This window comes from Eupeodes corollae, chromosome 3, assembly GCF_945859685.1.
Source record: "Eupeodes corollae chromosome 3, idEupCoro1.1, whole genome shotgun sequence".
Lineage (NCBI taxonomy): Eukaryota > Metazoa > Arthropoda > Insecta > Diptera > Syrphidae > Eupeodes > Eupeodes corollae.
The window spans coordinates 76,587,273-76,610,056 of record NC_079149.1 but is presented as its reverse complement, the minus strand read 5'-3'; the positions used below and the strand labels follow the sequence as shown (position 1 = coordinate 76,610,056).

The window sequence follows — 22,784 nt, the reverse complement described above, 5'->3', positions numbered from 1 at the left end:
CAAAGCAAAATCTTTGACAGACTTTACATCAACTATCAATCCAAACTCGTCCACCGCAAAAATTTGGCATAATATCCGATGTCTAACCGGCAATTTTGTTCCCCGTTCAATCAGATGTATTAAAACACCCTCTGGCCCAATATCTTCATCTTTAGATATCGGCAACTTCTTTGCATGTTCTTGGTCTGACCTCTCAAACGACAATCATTTTTCAACATCTTTCAACAATCTCAAAACAAATAGCATTTCCTGCTATTCCCCACAAACCGCTGGAAACATTGCAGCGAAACAAATAGAAAGCGCTATAACTTTTATTGAATTGGAAAGTTGCCTCAGTGGTTTAAAAGGAAAAACCCCAAGTAGAGACCGTATCTCATATCCAATGATAAAAAAATTACCACCAATTGTTAAACCAAGACTTCTTATGCTATATAATGAAATACTTAATACAGGTATCATCCCACAGACTTGGAAAGTAGCCAATGTCATTCCACTACCAAAACCCAACAAACCAATAGACTCTATAGAAGGGTATCGTCCCATTTCATTAATTCCTTGCATGTCTAAGGTCTTGGAAAAAATTATTGCTAAACGCCTTTTTTGGTTTTTAGAAACCAAAAAATTAATTAGCACCAACCAAGTTGCTTTTAAATCTAAGAGAGGCTGTTCCGATGCTCTGCTACATATCGATCATTACATATCAAAAGCGTTATCATCCCGAAACCACATTTCGCTACTTTCATTAGATTTTGACAAGGCTTTCGACCGCATAGGTATCCACTTAATATTAAACAAATTAAAAAATTGGGGAATTGGTCCAAAAATATATTCATTCATCAAATCTTTTTTATCAAATCGCAAAATATCCGTTAGGGTAAACAATTCTTTTTCCACAGCCAAACCACTGAATAATGGTATCCCACAAGGATCACCATTATCAGTGGTGCTTTTCTTAATGGCTTTCAATGATATCAGTGTCATGATTGAAAAATATAAACTTCTCGATCATTGTGTTTACGCTGATGATATTTTCATCATGTGCAAACTCAACGATTTAGAGAAAGCAAAAAACACATTTTCAAAAATTTTAATCGATATTGTAGAGTGGTGTAATAACTCAGGAGCAAAGCTCTCATTAAACAAATGTAAAACTCTACATATATGTCGCAAATTATCTTGTCCTAAACTTGAATTAGCAATAAATAATGTAAATATTGAAAGCGTAGAAAACTTAGATATTTTAGGATTAAGATTTAATAATAAGTATAATTGGAAACCACACTGTATGAATCTGAAAAAGAGCCTAGCTGCAAGAAGCAATATTATAAGTTATTTATCCAACAATAAATTAAATGTTCACATTAATACACTATGTAGAATTACTAAAGCCTTAATTTTAAGTAAAATCGACTATGGTTTTTACATTTATGGAAAATGTCCAACCTCAGCTCTAAATGTTCTCAAATCAACATACCATCAATCCGCAAGAAGGAGTATAAACGCCTATCGGACTACAAGAATAGACAACATCATGGCAGAGGCTGGACTTCCTACTTTGGAACAGCGTCAATCAGAAAGCCTGTTAAAAATACTGTCAAAGCTTCTATTCTCCAAGGACTCCGTCATTGATAAAGATATCGACTCAACCTCCAACTTGAAAAAAAATATGAGTCTTCCATCTACAATTGCTAAAGCCTTGTCAACTGCAAAACAAATGGGGTTACCATTTAAGCGTGTCAAAGGAAACACCACTTCAACCTTCCCACCGTGGAACATTAATACAAACTCGTTTGAACTAATTCTTTCAGTATACAATAAAGACAACACAAACAACAGAATCTATCATTCCACTTTCGCCGAAATCATGGCAAATTTAAAACAAGAAGGCTGGATTCCGGTCTTCACGGATGGGTCGAAATCAACTTTAAATACCTCGTTTGCAATTACTCAAGAAGACGGAACTCTGTTAAGAGCTGGAATTTTATGGGAATTCTCATCAATCTTCACTTCTGAAGCACTAGCCATTTTTGAAGCTGCTAAAATTGTCCTGCAATCCACTTCTAAAGCAGTAATTTGCTCCGACAGTCTATCGGTGCTCAAATCAATCCTTAATCCGAACAACAACAACAACATAATAAACAATATAAGAGATTTGCTCATAAAACACACAACAAAATTAAAATTAATGTGGGTACCCAGTCATATCGGTATACCAGGCAACGAATATGCCGACAAAGCTGCAAAACTCTGCAACGAAGCACCTGTTTTTACCTTCGATACATTTTCAAAGAACGACATTCGAAGATATACCGATCAATTACTTAAAAAGAACAAAATTCTCAACTGGAATAGCTACGAAAATCATTATGCAAAGATAAACACTGACCGATCCGCTCCAATCTACCCATCATCACTCTCCAGAACAACAATATCAAACTTCATTCGCCTTCGCTTAGGACACAGTATCTCAACTCACCAACACCTATTAAGGAAAGAAAGTCCACCCCTCTGCCCATCATGCAACACCAACTTGAACATGCCACATATACTTGGCTTATCATCATGTGGAATTTCCAAAAAAAATTAATGCCATCCTAAAAACCGACCAAAATATTTATTCATTTCTTAATACAATTAATGTAGAAAATGTATTGAAAATTGACAAATACCTTCATATCAATAATTTAATAATATAATTAACCAATAATTTTTATTTATTAGAGTGGAAAGCTTTTGTAGCTAGAGCTCTTTTCTATTAGCATAGGATTTGTAATTTTATGTTAATAAATAATAATAATAATAATATATAAACGGCTAATCCATGGTGGGAAAAGAATAATGGCACTAAGCTATACTCCATTTAGTTTAAATTCCAAATGATCGGAATCTTCACCTATCTGAGTTTCACTTAATGCCAAAACAGCTGGCCTGTTTTTTGCAGTGTGAACATATGCGTCACAGAAGTTCTTCCTAAGGCCACGAATGTTTCTAAAATCAACTCTGAATACATCCAGCAATATAATATTCAAAGACTAATAAAAACACAATTCGGACAATTAAATATGATGAATAATCTGACAAGCTTCCAATATGAACTTTTCAATAACAGATTTCCACTAGTGTACACATCAATCCGAAACACATAAGCTTAATCGTTGGACACACTGTATAGGTATAAAAGAAACCGTACACATTGTCTGCAACGATTAAGCTAATATGATTGTGTCAAGTGGAGGGAGAGGAGAGTAGAATTACCATTGCACAGTTTTTTTTTATTTCTGTTCTTTCTGCGGTTCACTAGGTTTATGGTAATGTTGTTGTTTTTATTGGTGGTTATTTTTTTTTTAAGAACACAAAACTGCCTATACACTTATTGGTTTAATTACACGTCGCGGAAATTATATTTGTTTTATTATTATTTCTTTAAATTGGATAAGGGGTTGGGCGGCTTCTTGATATAAAATAATTAAAAATAATGAATTTATTATATAAGGGTCAAGCAAACTAAAATATTAAGGACACACAATTATTGTTTTAATAAAAAGCGTTCTTTATATGTACATAAACTCAAAGTATCTTTAAGGGCTTAGTAAACATCAATTCAAGGATTTCTCACCTGTTTGGATTGATATATCAGTTTTGTATTCTTTGTTACCAAAATAATTGAATTCGAATGCATAGTTTTGTTGGAAACTGAGAACTCATAGAGCTCTTGACAGCATTAATTCTGCAGGCTTTCTACAAACCTCTTTATAAATCGGCATGTATATAAAATCCTTTTACAAAAAAATAATAAAACAATATTTTGCGTTAAAAAATGTGAAATTGTTTTCAGTTCATTTTTGTATACTATTTTTACAATTTAAATTGATTGTGCGACTTTCTTATGCTATATTAATAAAACTACCAAATTTCTTGGTAACAATAAAAATGATTTTTCTATTTTGATTTAAATACAAAATAATAGTTACTACAGAGAGAAGGCTGAACCTTTGATTTTATAAAGATTTTGTGTTATAAATAAAATATCTATTAAATCTCACTTTGTAAAAAAAAGTATTATCTAAAAAAAATCAACCAAAAATAAAATAATATAAAATATAAAAATATCAAATACAAAATATTTGAGCTAAAATACACAGCAGTCAGCTTTTCTGTTGGCGTTAAAAAATCAAATCTTATTATATAGTTTTTTTTTTTTGTTTTTCTTATTTTTAGATATAAAAAAAGTTTTTTTTTTCTTTCTGGTACATTAGTAAAAAATCTATTTACACGATATATTTTTAACCAGCCAACTAAATTTATGAACTTATTTTTGTATTATTATATTATATGCATATGAAGTCATTTTTTTAAAAATTTTGTTCTTACAATAATAATTTATAAACTTAAATATATAAAATAGACTAAATTCGATTTTGTTTGCTTTTCGTTAAGGATTCGAAAGTTAGTGATGTTTTTGACCAGGACTACGTTGTTTGAAATGAGTATACTAAATATCAATCAATAATCAAAGAATATCGGGTACGCTAGTATCATCGTGTGAATGTTGAAGTAATCCTTTTCTTTCGTCAGGTGCTGTACTTACGCTCTCAGAGACTGAGGGTTCAGAAATTGCACCCGCATACATAGATTCATAAACTGGATTGGCAAAGTTTCCCTTAAAAGAATTATACGAAAAAAACTTATTAATATCAAATAGTTGACAAATAGTCCATTTAGTAAAAAAAATGATACTGTACTGTATACACAATATTTAAAATTAAGAATTGAAGTGGGATGTATGTTGTAAATAAACAAACATTTATTGATCAACAGATGTACATAAGTTCTTTATTTTGAATTTAACTAAGAAAATAAATCATTCACGTTTTATTTATCTAATAAATAAAAATAGCAGACAAACAAAACCAATATACAAAATAAGTTGTTTTTGATTTATCAAAATGTATTCATAAATGACGATTTTAACTTTTACTCTCAAATTACTATTACAAAAATTACATATTCCGAATCTAAAATTAATGAATCTCACCTTGTCATCTTCGTTAACATACGCTGGAGCTTCATCGATATCACCTCTGTACATTGGGTTAGTTATTTCTACGTTATCTGTGAGCCTTGCGTGGGAGAACGGTTGACTGATTTTTCTTTTTCTAAAAATAAATATATTGATTATATTCTTTTGAAATGTAATATATTTTGTGTTTATTTAGAAACTTACTTTAAAAAGAAAATGGCACCGACAAATAAGGCAATTAATAAAATCATTGTAGACAACAATACGCTTAGTATTGTTAAAATCCGTGTTGATTCATCTTTAGTTGCTCCAAGTGCATCAGGACTATTTGATAAACAGGCTGCTATTGTATCATCTGCGCATCTAAAAAATATTTTAAAGTTGATAACATAATTAAATTTGTTGTTTTAACCACAGTTTTTTTTATCGTCTTAACAACAACGAAGTGAGTGTTTTATGATACGAAGCAGTATTGTTTTGCAAATGTAAGAATTGCTTAGAAATTGATATTCTTATTTTCAAATGGTTGTGACAAAAACTGTGAACATTTCTACAAATTTCTAAATTTCTTCACAGAGCCCTACCGTAAGAAACAGAACTAATCCTAGTATTAGTACTCAAACCGGTATAAACTCATTTCTTCATACAAATTCTAGAAACTAGTCATTTCAAGTTGGGACTATTTGTTAGCACTGAGTTACGTAAAATAGTTACCGAGTACTAGTAAGAGCTGGTACAGCAAAATTGAAAGACTATTAATACTGGAATCAAAGCAATAAAATTCAATTAATTTGGCAATTCTTCGGCAGCTTCTTTTTAAGAAAGTTATTTTTATTTTGAATATTTCTTTCCTTTACACCAAAACAACAACCTCAAATGTAATTTTTTGACTCTTTTCTGTGGATCTATGATGATGAATAGTGAACGATGAAGAAAAGCAGCAAATTAGTTGGGTTGTTCGACTTTTTTACCACAACGCCATATAATGGTTTTGCTGACTTTTTCGGTTTGATTTAACATGCACGTTTACATATTTGTTCTTCATATATTAGCGGATGAAATACAGCATTTAACAGACATTGTTCTAATGGTACTACTTCAAAATTAATAAAATGCACGACTGGTTCTCAAGAATTTGCTCATGTATTCAATGAGTTTGTTTAAAAATATTTCCATGTATTTTATGGTTTCAAAATGTATGTACCTGCAAAAAATTTTTTTTTCCAATTTGATTTCTCAAAAAAAACTTAATTTTGAAAAATTTGTATATGAACATCTTTAGAAAGTTTTTTTTTAATTAATTATTGATATATGTATATGAAATTTTTCAATTTTAGTTTAATTTTTTTTTTGATCAAACATAAAACAATACATTTTTTATATTTAAAGAATACAAATTAAAAAAAAAATAAAAAACCATTTTAGCGAAAATTTAAAAAAAAGATCTATTGTTTTTTGAGAAAATTTGAATTTTCGATTTTTTACCAAAAAATTAAACAAGAAAGAAAAAATGCCTAACGCAAATCGACTCAAAATCTTAATTTTTAAATTTGAAGTCGAACAACGCCATTCTTGGGCTGTAGGGGCGAGGACAAACATACGGACCGAATCGGGGGCCCCCCTTTTTTTATTTTTTCTACCATCGTAATGTCATGACTGAGTTTTATGTGTCGCAAGTTAAAATGTTAGAATAACTTTGTGAATGGGTCTTCAAAATGCGAATTAGCTTCTAGTATACCTTTAAAGAAGAAGTAGCTACGTTTTATAACAGGCTATATGACCATGAAATATAGCAAGCATATTAAATTGTGTTTTTGGTCGTTTAAACGAAGCTAACATTTGTATGTATGTAGGCAGTTCGACACATGCAGACATCCAAACACATGTACATAATTTAAAAAAAACTATTTTTAATTACACCAAAATTACTGCGCTTCAAAAATCTTTAACTATTGCATAATTCCGTCAGAAATAAAAGAAGAAAGGAAATCAATTTCAAAAATATGCGGCCAAACAAAACATTCCTCAAATCTTTGTTTAATACCTAAAACCTATGAAATCTTTTAATTTTTTGTGTATAAATTTTGACATTTGTGTATGGCTGCAAACATCCAACAAATATAAAAATAATATTTGAAATTTCAATTCGATGTTAAAATCGAAATTAGACCAGGGGATGTATTAATTTCTACTACTCATTTTTGAAGTTAGATCGGGTACTAGTGACGTGAAGAAAATTATGGGTAATAGTTTTTTGATAGGACTACTAATCAGGCGTAGTACCTGGTTAGCTAGACTGAATACTAGGACAGCTTAGGACTAATGTGAAGACATTGAGAGTAAGCAATTTAGCTGATTTTTATTTTGTATGATTGTTTGCGAATCGAATATCTGTCTTGTCTGTAGATGTGAGATAAAAAATTTAAATTGAATCAAATGGTTTTTTTTTAAATTACTAAAAATTAGCAACAAAATTTTAGAAATGATAAAATAAGTATGATTTTTAATCGAAAATCAATTTTTACCAATTTAAGTAGCATTATTTGGAAGTTTTTATCTCCTATGTAAAAAATACTCATTGGATTTCCTAATACCATTATCTTTAGTTTGCAACAAAATTTAGCACAAAATGAAATCATTCTAAAGTTTCTTCGTTCAAAAAGTTAGTAGCTTCAATATTCACGTGATATCGCGAATCAAAAACCAATTGTTTTTTGTTTTGTTCGTAAAATATTTCTCTTCAGATATTTCTCTTCAGTTTTTTATCACCTCACGTATAAAATTCAACTGAAGTCGATAGCATTATGGGTTCGTGAGATATTTTAAGTCAACCAAAATATTCACTTTTTTTTAAATTGCTATAGTAAAAAAAAATGCTCAATTTGTCTTTACTGCATCTTTCTGTTTTTGTATGTGTATAACAAAATTAATTTGAAGCTCATATTTCTAATGGTTCTTGAGATATGGGCGACGTACGTACACAAGCGCACACAGACATCTCTCTAAAAATCTTTGATTTAGATTCTAAATCAATTCGACTAATCGGACCGATTACAATAATTTCCTTCGTGAAGTTAAATAAAAACAGACTTGAAATTTTGTGACACTGCGGTTTAAAACTATATTTCGATATAAAGATAAGGCAATAATTTTTTTATTCGTTCAAAAATGCCAATGCAATTGGTGAATAATTGTAAGAATTTAATTTGCAGGGTGTTGTGGAACTATTGGCTGAAGTAAGTTTTTATTTGTCCACTAAAATAATTTGCATTCAAATATCATCATAACCTCCTTGAATAACATTCTAAAAAAACACTTGAAAACATTTATACCAAACAATTTTCGATACCGCAGTCGTCTGACAGATAACAAACAGAATACCATAAAGATTTTTCTGTCACCATACAAGATAGTAAAGTACTTCAACCAGGTTTTTTTCGGCATGTGCATCAATTTTCCCGGATGTGTACAATACCTCGGATACCCATGTTATTATGAATCCAAACATAAGCTACCCAGAAACTACGCTTCTTAACCCGCCAATGGAGACCTACTGGTCTGTGAGACCGGGTGTGTGAAAAAATGCGAATACATTTCTTCTCCGTTATTGTTTTTTTTTTTATTTCAATTTGCGTATTGTAATAAAAAAAGCTTATGTTTATTTGATACTTTTTTTAAAAAAACGCGAAATATTAGCAACACATCTCGAAAAATCTTCAGTTGAAAAACACAGTCCATGAGACCGGCGTCACCATTGATCAAAGTCAAATTTGCGTCACCAATGGTGGGTTAACAATTGACATAAACCACATTCTTAAGAAACTCATTAACATTAACAAACATAAAATATTAATATAATAGTATATAAATATAAACTATAATGTTAGCGAGCCAAAAGCCAATGCAGCTATGATCTCAACAAAAAAAAATGTTTGGTATACATTTAGCAATTTAGAATCATTATGTTGTCGTTGTCGCTTAAACGCTCCATATCCTGAACAACAACAACAATATGAATCGCAAGCAAGACACACAGAGTATATCATCTGTATATTGCTCACTTGTTTTCTCTTTGTTTTTTGTAGTTATAGACTGAACTTCTTAATTAGAAGTGTTGTTTTACACTGTTTTAAAATTTAATTGTTAAATTGTAAGTTTTTTCTTATTCTTGTTGTCGACAATATTGTACTATGTGTTTTATATTTCATGTTTAATAAAGTTCCCCTGAGGAAGGCAGCAACCCCTGCCGAAACGTCGGGAAAAGCTAATGTAACAACCTTGTTTCATTGCAACGATCAAAGTGACCAAAAAAGCCGAAGGAAAACCTAATTTTTCCAATACACATAAGCAAAATATTTTATACCAACAAATCTCAACGTATTCAAAATTAAATATGTGGTACTTACAGACATTCATTAATAAAGCTGCCTTTTGTACAAACTCCGCAATAGTTTACGCACTTTGGAGGTTTATCACAACGAATACCTTCCCATTCGCCGATGCAGGAACAATAAGGCACTGTATAAGCTTCTAACTTACAAATGCCGTTATTTTGACAATAACCTAAGCATGGATTGTCATAGCGGATAGGTTTCTGAAAATTAAAACACAATTCTTAGTTTTCAAAGCGTCACTAAAATTACAAACATACTTCGCATAAATTTCCATTAAATTGGTCCGTGCAGTTACACATCGCCATTCCTTTGATAACATGACAAACACCATTATTTTTGCAGATTATTCCCGTACAAGGGGAGCGTGCTGGTACCAGAGACTGATCACAAACTAAATAAATTTTGAAAATATTTTAGAAAAAAGTACAACTTATAAAAAATGATTGGTTACATCTTGGTGGACTTAAGGTTTGGCATAGATCTATCTCGCAACGATCACCACCATAACGTTCTGTACAAGCACAAAGCATTTGCTGCCCCCGATCGGTGCAAGTACCACTATTTAAGCAATATTCGTTGCACGAATGTGATTCGCATTGTTCACCATAATATCCAAATGCGCATTCGCACTGGGGCCCTCCTTTGTTACCAATGGTGCAAGATCCATTATTTTTACAGAAGCCATCACAAACATTTGTTTCACACCGCTTTCCCGTATATCTAAAAAAATATTATTTAAACAAATTTTATAATATACGTGGAAGTATGCGCACCCGTCTGGACAATCACATTGTGAGGTGCCCATTACTGTTTCTCGGCAAATTCCTCTATTCTCACAAGTCAGATTAGCACAGTGTTCACATTTTTCGCCAACAAACATATCAGGACATGTGCACTTCATTCCTTCTTCTGTAATTAAGCAGGATCCGCCGTTATGGCAACGGCTCTGACATTCTGGAACAGATGTCTCACATTTAGCTCCTGTCCATCCAGGGGGACAAAGGCACTTCAAAGGTGGTGGTTCCGCTGAGCTGGGTAAAAATGCTGCAACTGTACATAATCCTCCATTCATACAATATCTCGAGCAACGATAATGTTCACAAAGATCTCCTTCGAACTGTGGTTGACAGATGCATTTTGGAACGTGATCGATAACTTTGCAGGTACCGAGATTACATTTCAGTGGACAGTAATCTGGAACTTCAGTGTGTGGTTTGCATTCATTATTCTAAAAAAAAATAACGAAAATAGATATGAATTCAGACAGATGAGTACTAAGGTGTCCCAAAATTAACGCAAGATTTGAATTAAATAGAAAACGCCGTTTTTAGTTATACAATCATCACTGCGGTCTGGCTGCTGTAATGCAGACTTCACCAACCTGACAAATAAAGAAATTGGCCAACATTTACAACAGATGGACGAAACAATAAAACGAACGACGGAACGGACAATACCAAAATACAAAGAACGGGACCAAATAGACGCCTATAGGAACGCGACTATAGACGAATAAGCAGAATTGACAATTTCGTGATAAAACTCGTTCGAGGTCACATTGCAAGAGCTATGTCTTCGATCAACAATTTAATTTTCGGGGCGTTCTATCCGAACAACGAGTATTTTGAGAGTGCACGCTTGAGTGGCTCCATTCCACCAGAGGCATTTCTCTTTTTAGATAGATGGTCTGATACAGGATAGATTGGCAGTACCGCTAATCTACCACGTCAGACGAAGATCGGTGGATAGGCGACTCCTGTAGTAGTTTAAGTTAAATTTTAAGGACCAAATTTTAAGTTGTGTTTAAGTAAATTTAAAATTAGTAATACTGAATTTTTTTTTTTAATTTTCTGATAAATAAAAAAGAAATTATTAAAACTAAATTAAAGTATTATTATTAAGTATTATTATAGTTTAACTTAGAGTGTCCGTATGCGACCAGGAAGTTAGTTGTAAGATATAGTTAATCAGGCTAGTATTACTCAAAAAGTGCGTAGGACTGTCATGCCAGAGGTCTTGAGTTTAATCTCTGCCTGTGCCATCTAATGTGTTTTTCACGGGTGCTTCCTCCTGCGAGGAATTGACAAATCCTCCAAGAGTAATTCTTATCATTAAAAGTGCTTTCTCAAATTAGGCGTTGCGATTCAGCTTAAAATTGTAGGTACCTTCCACCCCTTACAACATTACTCGTACAACACAGGAATGGTTGAGAGTTGTAAGTCATTAGGCCCATAGTTCTCAACGAACTGTTGCGGCACCTATTTTTTTGATTTTTTAACAAGTTCAGCCATTACAGTTTAACAAGAAACTCTCCTACAAAAACACTATAACCCATATTATATTAATATCACCGTTGAACTTTGTGTATTTATTAATTGAACTTGAAAAATAGCTTTTTTTTGCATTTTGATCACTACAAAATTTCTCTGGCACAAACATATGCTATTCATGGACAGACATCAAACATATGCTAGTAATAAATACGCAAAGCCTTGACTTTTAAACCAAGCATTTGCAATACATCAGCTTGAATTATATAAATTATATGCAAGTATCTCTAAGTATATAACTTTATGAAATCAAATAATTTATAAGATTTAAAATCTACACAAAACACAAAATTCAAATTAAATCTACCAAGAACTCATATTACTACATATGAAATTTAAGTGTATTGTTTTTAATTAGGAATCAGAAAACCACTATGTAACGTTAATAAATTATAGTAATAATACTTACCACCATAACCAGTCCGCTTGGACAAAGGCAGGTATGACCTGTATTGCTTTCAGATGACAGAACACATAGTGCCCGTATGGCTTTACATGGTTCCTTAGCACATGGATTTGTAACTACAATGAATCAAATAAATAATTTCTATTAATTCAATAAACACATATATAAAGTGGTCTTACTATTTTTGTTTTGTTTTAACGGATGTAGTATTCCGATGTCTGAAGACCGATATCCCTTTAGTAAATACGTGCCATTATCATTCCCAAACTTATTCATCTTAATAATACTCTGATCATACAATTTAATATACAAATAATCCTCGAATACGTCGATCTTTTGTGGTTTTTCTTTATTCGAAAATCTTCGAACAACATTTCTATCCTTCCCATTTAATCGACAAGTTTCAATAGTACCCTTGCGATAGTCAGCCCAATACAACCGGCCAGTAGGATAATCTATAGACAAACTAATTGGCCAACCAACATCAATTTCAACAAGGCTTTTCTTGTTTGATCCATCCAGTGAAGCAATTAATATTCCATTTTCTAACGTTGACCAGATCATTATACGGGACTCGGGTTCTAAAACAATGTCTGTTGGATTCATTCCTGTGGATACCAACGGCATGTATTTTTTGCCATCAATATCAGTAGCTATTATTTCGTTCAGGCGAGAGTCGATAATGTAAACCATATGGGTCACCCAATCGACCGCTAACGACTTAGGGTCATTTAATGAAGGAATCTTTAAAAAAAATACTAGAATTTATAAAAAATACTTTAAAAAAACATAGTTCAAAACTTACATCAAAAGCCGTTAGTTCTTTTAAATCACGTTTAAAGCGAAAAGATTCATGCTTTGTGTCACTAGATGGTGTAGCAATTTTCATTGTGTGAACCTTTCCATGATGGGAATCAATCCAAAAAAGTAAAGTATCTTTTGGTCTAATTAAGATGTCAAAAACATCAATTTTCAGACTTTTAGTTTGGAAGAAACCTACTACAATAGTCCCTTCCTGCTTTTCAGGCAAAATGAAGCGGAATTCTTGTTCGGAAGCTAAAAGAAGTATCTGATCCGGACTGGACGCCTTACATGTATCGTTTTTCTTAGGACCTTTCGAGTAGCCATCATTGCATTTGCAATTATAGTGACCTGCCTTTTTCTCAATGCAAATTTGAGAACAAGTCCCAAAGCCACACACCGGTGGTTGACAGTTCATTTCGTCTGATCCATCGATGCAGTTGTATTGACCTTAATTATCATAAACCTAAGAACTTTACTTAAATAATTGAGTTGTTTAGCTTACCATCACAACGGAAATTTTTTAATATGCATTGATCATTTTGACATTGAAATTGATCATGTCTACACTTTGGAAGTGCGGCACAAACTTCAGGAGCCTCGTCTTCACGATCTCCACAATCATTTACCCCATCACATAGTGCAGATTTTCGTATACATTTCAGATTCTTGCATCTTTATTAAAAAAAAAAGTATTTATTTAAAAAAATTACAATTGTAATGTTGTGATTTAAAGTAAACTTACTTGAAAGCATTTACATGACAGGATGTTTCGGCACAAGTTTCTAAACTTTCATCGGAACCATCAGTACAATCATCCCAACCATCACATTTCCAACGGCTCATGATGCATTTTCCATTTGCACAGTTAAAGTGTTCAGGAGGACAAGTACAGTTTACTTCATCAGATCCATCAGGACAATCATCATCACCGTCGCATTGGTAGTTTCTAAAAAAAATCAGCCAAATAATTATTATCAAAGAACCATAACCAAAGCTTGTATTAGTATCTTACTTATTGATACAAGTATTGTAAGCTGCACATTTAAACTGGTTATCTTTGCAGGTGATATTACAGTTGATCTCATCGCTACTATCATCACAATGAATTTCTCCATCACAACGCTGATCATGTTTGATACATTTGCCTGTGCCACATCTAAAGAGACCATGAAAAATAATAATAAAATAATAAAAAAAAATTAAATTAATAATATTCAAAAATGAGCTCAATCAAGTCCGCATAAAAGTTCTTGATTGTTTGTTAAAATTAATTCAATGAGCAACATACAAATGCAAATAACTTTAAATCATTGCAAGGAGCACTTAACATATTGAAAAGATACTGAAATGTCTTTCTAAAACGTCCTGAATTTGAAGACTTTAAGAATAAGTAGTAACAAGTATCAGATGTGTTTAAACTTGCTGCGCAACAAAGGGTAAGGCAACCAAAGTTTGCCTAGAATGTAAGAATAATAATTGTATATGTTTTATTTTGAATAAAACAACAATTGTAACTATATTATTTATTTTTTATTAATATGTGAGAGATAAACTCTTTTTTTAATATTCATTAAGAACAAACATATCTATGCAATTTTTAGATGTTTGCTATCCATGACATGTTTAGATTAAAAGTCCAATTTAAAATCTATAATATCCATATCCTCTTCTACGACCGTGTTGACGATATCCATAACCACGATCATAGCCTCCATAATTTGGAACCACTAATGGTACAGCGACTGCATATACTTGTGGTGGCGGTGGTGGAGGAGGAGGAGGAGGCCGAGGTCGAAGTGGTGTTACAACAACTGCTGGATAATATCTTCCACCTCCATATCCATATGTTGGAACAGGGCCTCCAATGCAAATCGAAAAAAGCAATACTATGACTAACACCGGCAACAGAAGAATTATTTTGAATTTCATTTCGGTTTTAAATATGATTATAATGAACTGTATTCCCTATTTATATTCCCTGGACAGTTCAATATGAGAGAGTACACACTTTTGAGAGAAGTTCGTCAACGCAGTTTCGATAGTAATTATAATAATTGTTTTTTAATGATAGCGATGACTGTGATATTTCTGTTAGTGAACCCCCGAAATGAGAGGGTTTTAATTTATAAGCGTCGATTTAGGAATATAACTTTGTATATAAATATGAAGAAATTACTTTGATTAATTGTTTTCATCGATTCTTGCGTATAAGTTTTTAAATAAATGAAGCCAAATAATGTCTGAAGGTTAATTTTGTAATAATTTTTTAAAAGCTATTAGTAACAAATGCCAATTAGTAAATACAAAATTTATTATTTTAATGTTGTTACAAATGCAAGATGCATAAACAAATAAGTGATTTGATGAAACCCTATAGTCGATAGCATATTTATAATAGTACAATAACTTGATTTAAGATTTATAGCAAAGCAAACTTATTGTGTTTTTTAAAATTCCAAACGTCTATTAATAGGTGGGATGTATTTAATATGTGCGGCATATTCCGAAAGGATAGTTTGTCAATAAGTGACGACCAATGTTAAACGGTAAGAATGTTCAATTTATCTTCATGATATGATATAAAACTAGAAATACTCGTAATACATAAAAACTGTGTTCGAACAGCTGCACTGAACTGAACTACTTTATACAGAAACATTTCGTATAATATGTTCATTGACGTACTTGCACTAATTATCGTTCATTGATGTGAACTAATGTACTGTAGTTCTAAATATTCTTCACTCCCTTTTCACCTAGAGCAAGTAAAGTTGATTTTTTCCGCACTTTGTTTTGACTTAAACTTAAAAAAGTAGAGCTTACTTAGAGTAAAGTGAAATCTCAGGTGATTCAGTGTTTTCCCAAAGCCAAATTAAATTCGGAAGAAAATAAGTACAAAATTAAAAAAAGAAATACTAATCCAAATATTTTTTTCACAAAATAAGATTTGGGCTCTTATTAAAAATTCCTCATGAAACATAAAAAGAATTGAGAAATACAAAAGATATGTGTTGCAGAACCATTTGACGCAATGAGGAAGGCAACTTCAAGGTATCAAGATTACGAAAAAGATCTATATAATTACAGTTGTGGTCCTGTTATCTTGCATTAACTGAATTGTCAACAGCAAAATAGTTTAATTCCAAGAAACTGCAAAGCTGGTTATTTGCCAAAGATTGTAATAATTTTAATGGGTAATGGTAAATAAATCTGAAATCGGTATACTTCAGCTACATTTAAACTGATGTTAAAACATGATGCCCTAGATAAATCGAAAAATAGCTTAACTATCACCACCACTTGCTGGTCAGTCAAACTAATTTGGTCAAAGCATGATGCTAAAAGCTTAAAACAATTTAATACTCTTCATTAGCGAATCCAGTGGGAGGGTCATAGGTTTCATGATGAAAAGCGTTAATAATGCTTTAGAAACTAAGCCTTAAAAAACTACTAACTACTATTAATAAATTAAAGAAATGTACTTTTCGAAGTGAATTTCCTTTGGTTGAGATTTGAGAATGTAATTGAGATTAAACCATCAATTTTACACAAAATCAGAAAAAGTTAAATTTTTATGTCTATTAATTTAATATAAAAGCTTTGAATTTCTCATGAATTGAAGTGAAAAGAGATTTCACTACGGGTTTTTTTAATACCACACTATAGTTTCTTACAAACTTATTTTCTTAGCTTAGTATGTTTGTTTTTTAATAATTAGGTTATTTATGTACCTCATACATTTTTCTTTCTTTAATTGTTTTTGTTTGTTTTGTTTACTCTTTATTTATTAATATATTTGCAAAAGGTTTACACAAAACAGTATTTTTTTAGAATTTCTTCTAGCACCAACTAGTAATCAGATTAAAAATGGTAGTAATAGCAGCATTCTTCGCATTTATATAAAAAACTACCTTTCAACACAACTTCTAACATTTCTGCATGATATCATCAAAAACCCTCTAAAAAATACGGCATATTTAGAAAACTGTTGGAATGTTAAAATGCTTTCATATGAAGGGAGTGGTCCAAATTAAATAGTACGATCATATCTTGATGGACAACAGTATTAAGGTTAAGATAAACATTATGTTATTTTAATTTTGTCAGTCTCCTTAAGAGAACATTAAAGAACATTGTTAAGCTGTGCTAAAAAAATAATCTTTGCGTTAAGTGTGTGATCCTTCTTCATTAGAAGTCCGGATCTGCCTTTGTTACTCTTACTAGATTGCACATAAGCTCGGTTAAACAGTGGACACGACATGCACTTATCTTGGAGCTCATATAAATATTTTTTTTGCAGAATCTTTAGATGTATAGAAGGAGAGTATAGCTTCTTACTTTCTATATTTATGTCCCATCATAATGTTATAATTAACTCCAATGGTTTAACAAATATTCAATGTGATCAATTAAGTATTTGTTTTCTTTTCAGCAAACACTCAGTTTAATATAACCTAACCTACAAAGCAGTGGATAATCATGTTTTTTGTTTAAGTTAACCAACTTAATATATTTTTCGTTTAACTGTAAAGATTTGATATGCACTTTTTAATTTCATATATCTCTTTTCAATACAGTTTAAATTGCAGCCGAAAATCGTTTATAATCGTTTCTATTATTTTTCCAATTACACATTTCTTCATTTATTTAAGAAAACACTCAAATATAATTACCTGAATTCACTCTCCGAGCAGTTCCTCATTTCACAATTAAGCTCATCACTTCCATCACCACAGTCATTTTCATAATCACAACGCCATCTGCCAGGTATACACTTCGAATTATTACATCTGTAATTTAAAAAATTTAAAAACAAGAACAAACAAAAATTATAAACGTTTAGCATACTTAAAGTATGTTGGATCACAAGTTTCTTTAGAAGAATGGCAGTTTGAAGGCTCATCTTCTCCATTTGGACAATCTTCTTCGCCATCACAACGCCATGTCATTGGTATGCAACGCCCAGAAGCACAACTAAAAATTCATTACATTTTGATTAATTGATTCAAATATTTTGGGAATAAACTTACGCAAAATCACCCGATGCACACGAACTGCGATCACAATTAACCTCGTCTGATTTATCTGGACAGTCCATATCACCATCGCATACCCACACATAAGGCATGCAACGATTGTTTCCACATTGAAATTGATCCTTCTTACAAATCAGTGGTGTACATCCGGCTTCGTCTTCTCCACCAGGACAATCTTTCACCCCATCACATTTTTTTACTTGATCAATACAAAACGCTGAACTATTTCCCCAACGCTCGCATTTTATATGGTTCTCAAAGCACGTGAACTTATCACAATTCCTTTCATCTGAATTATCTCCGCACTGATTTTGTCCATCGCAAATTGCTGAAGGATGAATGCATTTGTTATTAAAGCATTGATATTGGCCAGGTTCGCAATGAAAATCGGGACACGACTCGGGTTCATCACTTCCATCTCCACAATCATCTTGAGTATCACATTTCCAATAGAAAGGTATACATTTGTAAGTGTTCACGCATTGGAAATGAGCAGCCGTACAATTGGCTTTACAGGATTTTTCATCTTCACCAAGAATAAAATTATTTGGGCAAGCACACTTGTAGTAAGGAAATATTGGAGAAAGTAGGCAAAGCGTAGCACAACCCGCTGATTCACAAGGATTTCCTGATTTAGATGCCATTTGACGATAAGGATGATATACCCTTAAATCCATTGGTCGATGAATCGTCGTGATTAACGTGGAACAGTTCTTTCCATCGTATTTGTTGCAATACTCAATAGATTTTGTTTCCCAATCCGACCAGTAAATACGATCTTCCCACACTGCTATCGCAAATATGTGATGTAGCTTGAGCGATGGATTTATACTCCTCCCCAAAAGCAATCTTTGGTTTTTTCCTTCCAAATCACTAACAGCAATAAAATCTTCTCGAGCATCACCCCAGAAAAGCTCATTAGTTTCAAAACTAATTGTTAGAGCATTAGGCCATCCTAGATTGTCGTGAATAATAACTCGACTATTTGATCCATCCATGCCCGCCTTCCCAATGTGCGGACTGTCACCCCAATCTGACCAGAATATATTTCGATTGAAAGGATCTAATGCTATCGCACGAGGTTCACTAAGATTCTTATTGATTAGAACTCTCCGATACTTCCCATCTAATTGGGACACTTCGATCGTGTCCAAGCCCTTGTCACACCAATATAAGTTCTTTCCAATCCAATCGACCGCTAAACCATCCGGATTCTTCAGCATAGCCTGATGCAAGGTTACTGTCTTATTATCAGCTGGACAGTACCTTTTTATCATGCCCACTGTTGACGTTACATCGGACCAAAAGAGACACCTCGTCTCCCAATCAAAATCCAGAGCTACAGCATTTGACAATTGATGAACCAGAATCGATACATTTCCCTTTGCATCCGCCTGCCGGATATAATATCTGTTTGAAAATATTAGTGTCATAGTTTCATTGCTTGTAGCTTTGCAAGTATGCTGGTCTTTTAATTCATATCCTTGACTACACAGACATTTATATGAACCGTAAGTATTTACACAGATTTGGCTACACGGTCGTTGTTCGGAACATTCATCTACATCGTCACACAACTGGTGATTCAAATCATGGACCTTGTAGCCTGGTTTACATTTACACATATAACCGATAGGCAAATCAACACAATCATGCTCGCAAATATCAGGAATATTGCATTCGTTTATTCCACAACGTTCTTCATCGCTGAAATCCATGCAATCATTAGACCCATCGCATAATGCACTCGAACTTACGCAAGCACCGTTTTTACATCTAAATAGTTCAGGGCCATTGCAAACTAGACTGGAATTAGCGCAAAGTGTTGCATCCTCATCTGACATATCATCACAGTCTGCTTTTGAATCACAAGTTAAATTTTTCGCTATACATAATGCATTTGAGGCACAAGAAAATTCATCAGGCCCGCAAAGCGATGTTTCCCAGGTATTATGAGGACAATCCTCATATTCGTCTTCTCCACCAAGACAATCCTGATCTCCATCACAAACGTATTGTCTTTCTAAACATTGTCCATTTGAACACAGAAACATAGGAGGTGGACAAGCATTAACATGCAAAACTGAAATCAATCCACAATGTTCACCCTCATCTTCTAGACCAGGAGCGGGACAATCTGGTTCACCGTCACAAACCCACCTGTGAGATATACATCTTCCTGAAAGAGAGCACCTAAATTTTGTTTGTGGGCACTCCCTATGTGGACATTGTGGGCCTTCATCTGATCCATCATCGCAATCAGTCTTATTGTCACACTGCCAGCTGCTTGGAATGCACCCGTTGTCGCATTGGAACTGGTTCAGTTTGCACTGTAACGGACAATTAAGTTCATCAGAACTAGGATTTCCATCGTTACAGTCATTTTCATTGTCACAGCGCCATTTTTCGTTGATGCAACGCCCATTTGCACATTGAAACTGTCGAGCTGCACATCCCAGTCTGGTAATGTTTGCACAATCCGCTTCGTCACTTCCATCAGGACAGTCACGATCTCCATCACAACGCCATTCAGGCATGTAACACACCGTTGAGTCAGCACAATGAGTAAAATTTATATCTCCTTGTAGACATTCATGCGGTGGACAGTGTTTTTCATCACTGAAATCCTTACAATCCCTTAACCTATCGCATCGATATTGCATTGATATGCATTCTCCACTGCCGCAATGAAAATGGTCAGCTTCACATTTACAAAGTAATTCAGATTCATCAGAGCCATCTCCGCACTGCTGCTCGCCATCGCAAGTTTGATTATGAGGAATGCAACGATGATTTTGACACATGAAGAAATCAGCCGGACATTCACGAATTATGCAATAACTCCGAACTTCATCAGAACCATCAAGACAATGTGGTATATTGTCGCAAGTCAATTCAAATGGAATACACTCCCCAGATTTGCAAATAAATTGTCCAGTAGAACAAACGCTATTTACGGCTTGAATACATCGTCTACCATCAGAGGCTAATACCCCACGAGTACACTGACAACTTGCAGTTCCATTTTTTCGTAAAATACAAACGTCTTCGCACCCGCCATTAAGAACCTTACACTGGTTGGAATCACAATTAATTGTTGTGTTCTGAACAGCAATAATCCCCATTGGTCGAGTTATATGCTCACGCAAAAACACCACATCAGACCCAGAATATTTGTTAGCTCGAACAACTGCGTGTAACACCCAATCTGTCCAAAATAAGAGATCGCCGTAAACTGTCATAGAAAACGCATGTTTTGGTGTTGAATGAGCAAGAACCACTCGGTGTGACCCATCATAGTCGGCTCTCTCAATTTTATCAAGCCTAGCGTCAGCCCAGTACAACTTTTGTTCCTCGAAATCCAGTGTCAGAGCATTTGGCATTAAAATGTCATTTTTTATAATCGATTCAACTCCAAAGCCTGTTACATAAGCTCTTTGAACTGATGGTGTCTGTTCGTTCCAGTTCGTCCAGTAAATCATACCCATACAAGGCTCCACTGCAATACCTCGAGGTTTATCGTGAGACATAAGTTTTAAAATTGTCTTGACAAGTTGACTATTATTATCAGGGTTATCATTTGCTTCTGAAAGATCCAAGCTTCTTATAGTAGCATCGTTATTTGATGTCCAAAACAGTTGTCGATTAACAACATCAAATGTTAATCCTTCTACTCTTCCTTGCCGATTCACCAAGACGGAATTCTTTGTTCCATCAAATTCCACTGAATTAATAGTGCTCATATGAACATCGGAATAAAATACCTTGTTGTTGTCATAATCATAGGAAAGTGCTATAACGTTTCGCATATATGTTGCGTTCATTATTTTTTCAATTGGACCATTTTTATTAAGATGCTCTGTCATATGAATGCTTTCAATTGAACTACGATATGAGAAAAGTAAAAATTTATCATATGGCTCACAACTCAAACCATCTGCAGCGACACGGCTATGAGAACATGCACAAATAGCATTGGTTCCATTGTAGAGACATAACTCTTGGCATCCTCCATTATCATGAGCGCAAAGATTTGTTCCCTTTTGAACTCTCTTTGAAAATATTTTTAAATCCTTAAGTATATTTCCTTCCGACTTAAAAACTTCAACAAAACCAGAAATATTCTGCAAAGATGCCTTTTTAATGCTTCCTTTGTTGAGGTAATTATCAGCCCAATATATAACATTATCAATGAGTCCTAAAGCAACTGGGTTGTTCAAACTATGATTTAAGAGTTGAGTTTTCAAATTTCCATCGTAATCAACTTTCATTATAACATCATTTCCAGACTCACACCAATAAACCTTTGTAGCATCAATATCGAGCACTATATTAGTCACAGCTTTAGTTTGGTTAACCAAAATAAAAGGCTGACTTCCATCGAGGCCAGTTCTTCCGATGATTCGATCGCCTACATAAAATAAAAATCCTTGAACAGGATCTACAGCTAAAGCTGATGGATTTTCGACATTTGAAATTACAACATATCGCGAAGATCCATTCAAACGTGCCACTTCAATTATATTTCGTTTAGTGTCACTCCAGTAGATATTTCCAGCTACCCAATCGATCGCAATCCCACCCAACCAATCTTGATTATTCTGTTCACCGGTTTGATCAAGTTGTTCTAAAATAACTTCACGTTGCGTTCCATCACGTTTGATACGCGAAATTATACCCTTTTCGCTATCAGCCCAGTAGAGATAATCATCAGCAGCATAATAATCGATGAAGGTTGCCAGAGTAATGCGAGATATGGCACCAAGAGCCTAGCAATTAAAATGTTTGTTAACT

At 33.3% G+C, this 22,784-nt stretch overlaps 1 protein-coding gene across 4 annotated transcripts in view; it reads right to left on the bottom strand.

Annotated features, from left to right (window-relative positions):
- Window positions 1-3,803: 3,803 nt before the first annotated feature.
- The window catches only part of LOC129950239 (low-density lipoprotein receptor-related protein 1), a 56,287-nt gene continuing 37,306 nt past the window's right edge, over window positions 3,804-22,784 (bottom strand). For all 4 annotated transcript variants that reach the window (XM_056062109.1, XM_056062110.1, XM_056062111.1 and 1 more), the window contains 16 exons: window positions 17,985-22,759; window positions 17,803-17,928; window positions 17,628-17,744; window positions 13,967-14,110; window positions 13,697-13,900; window positions 13,457-13,626; window positions 12,956-13,401; window positions 12,330-12,894; window positions 12,154-12,266; window positions 10,188-10,642; window positions 9,866-10,134; window positions 9,672-9,805; window positions 9,427-9,614; window positions 5,225-5,383; window positions 5,036-5,156; window positions 3,804-4,660 (listed from right to left, as the gene is read on the bottom strand). In XM_056062109.1, coding sequence (XP_055918084.1) covers window positions 4,511-4,660; window positions 5,036-5,156; window positions 5,225-5,383; window positions 9,427-9,614; window positions 9,672-9,805; window positions 9,866-10,134; window positions 10,188-10,642; window positions 12,154-12,266; window positions 12,330-12,894; window positions 12,956-13,401; window positions 13,457-13,626; window positions 13,697-13,900; window positions 13,967-14,110; window positions 17,628-17,744; window positions 17,803-17,928; window positions 17,985-22,759 — 8,136 coding nt within the window. In that variant the 3' untranslated portion in view covers window positions 3,804-4,510. The remainder of the gene's footprint in view (window positions 4,661-5,035; window positions 5,157-5,224; window positions 5,384-9,426; window positions 9,615-9,671; window positions 9,806-9,865; window positions 10,135-10,187; window positions 10,643-12,153; window positions 12,267-12,329; window positions 12,895-12,955; window positions 13,402-13,456; window positions 13,627-13,696; window positions 13,901-13,966; window positions 14,111-17,627; window positions 17,745-17,802; window positions 17,929-17,984; window positions 22,760-22,784) is intronic.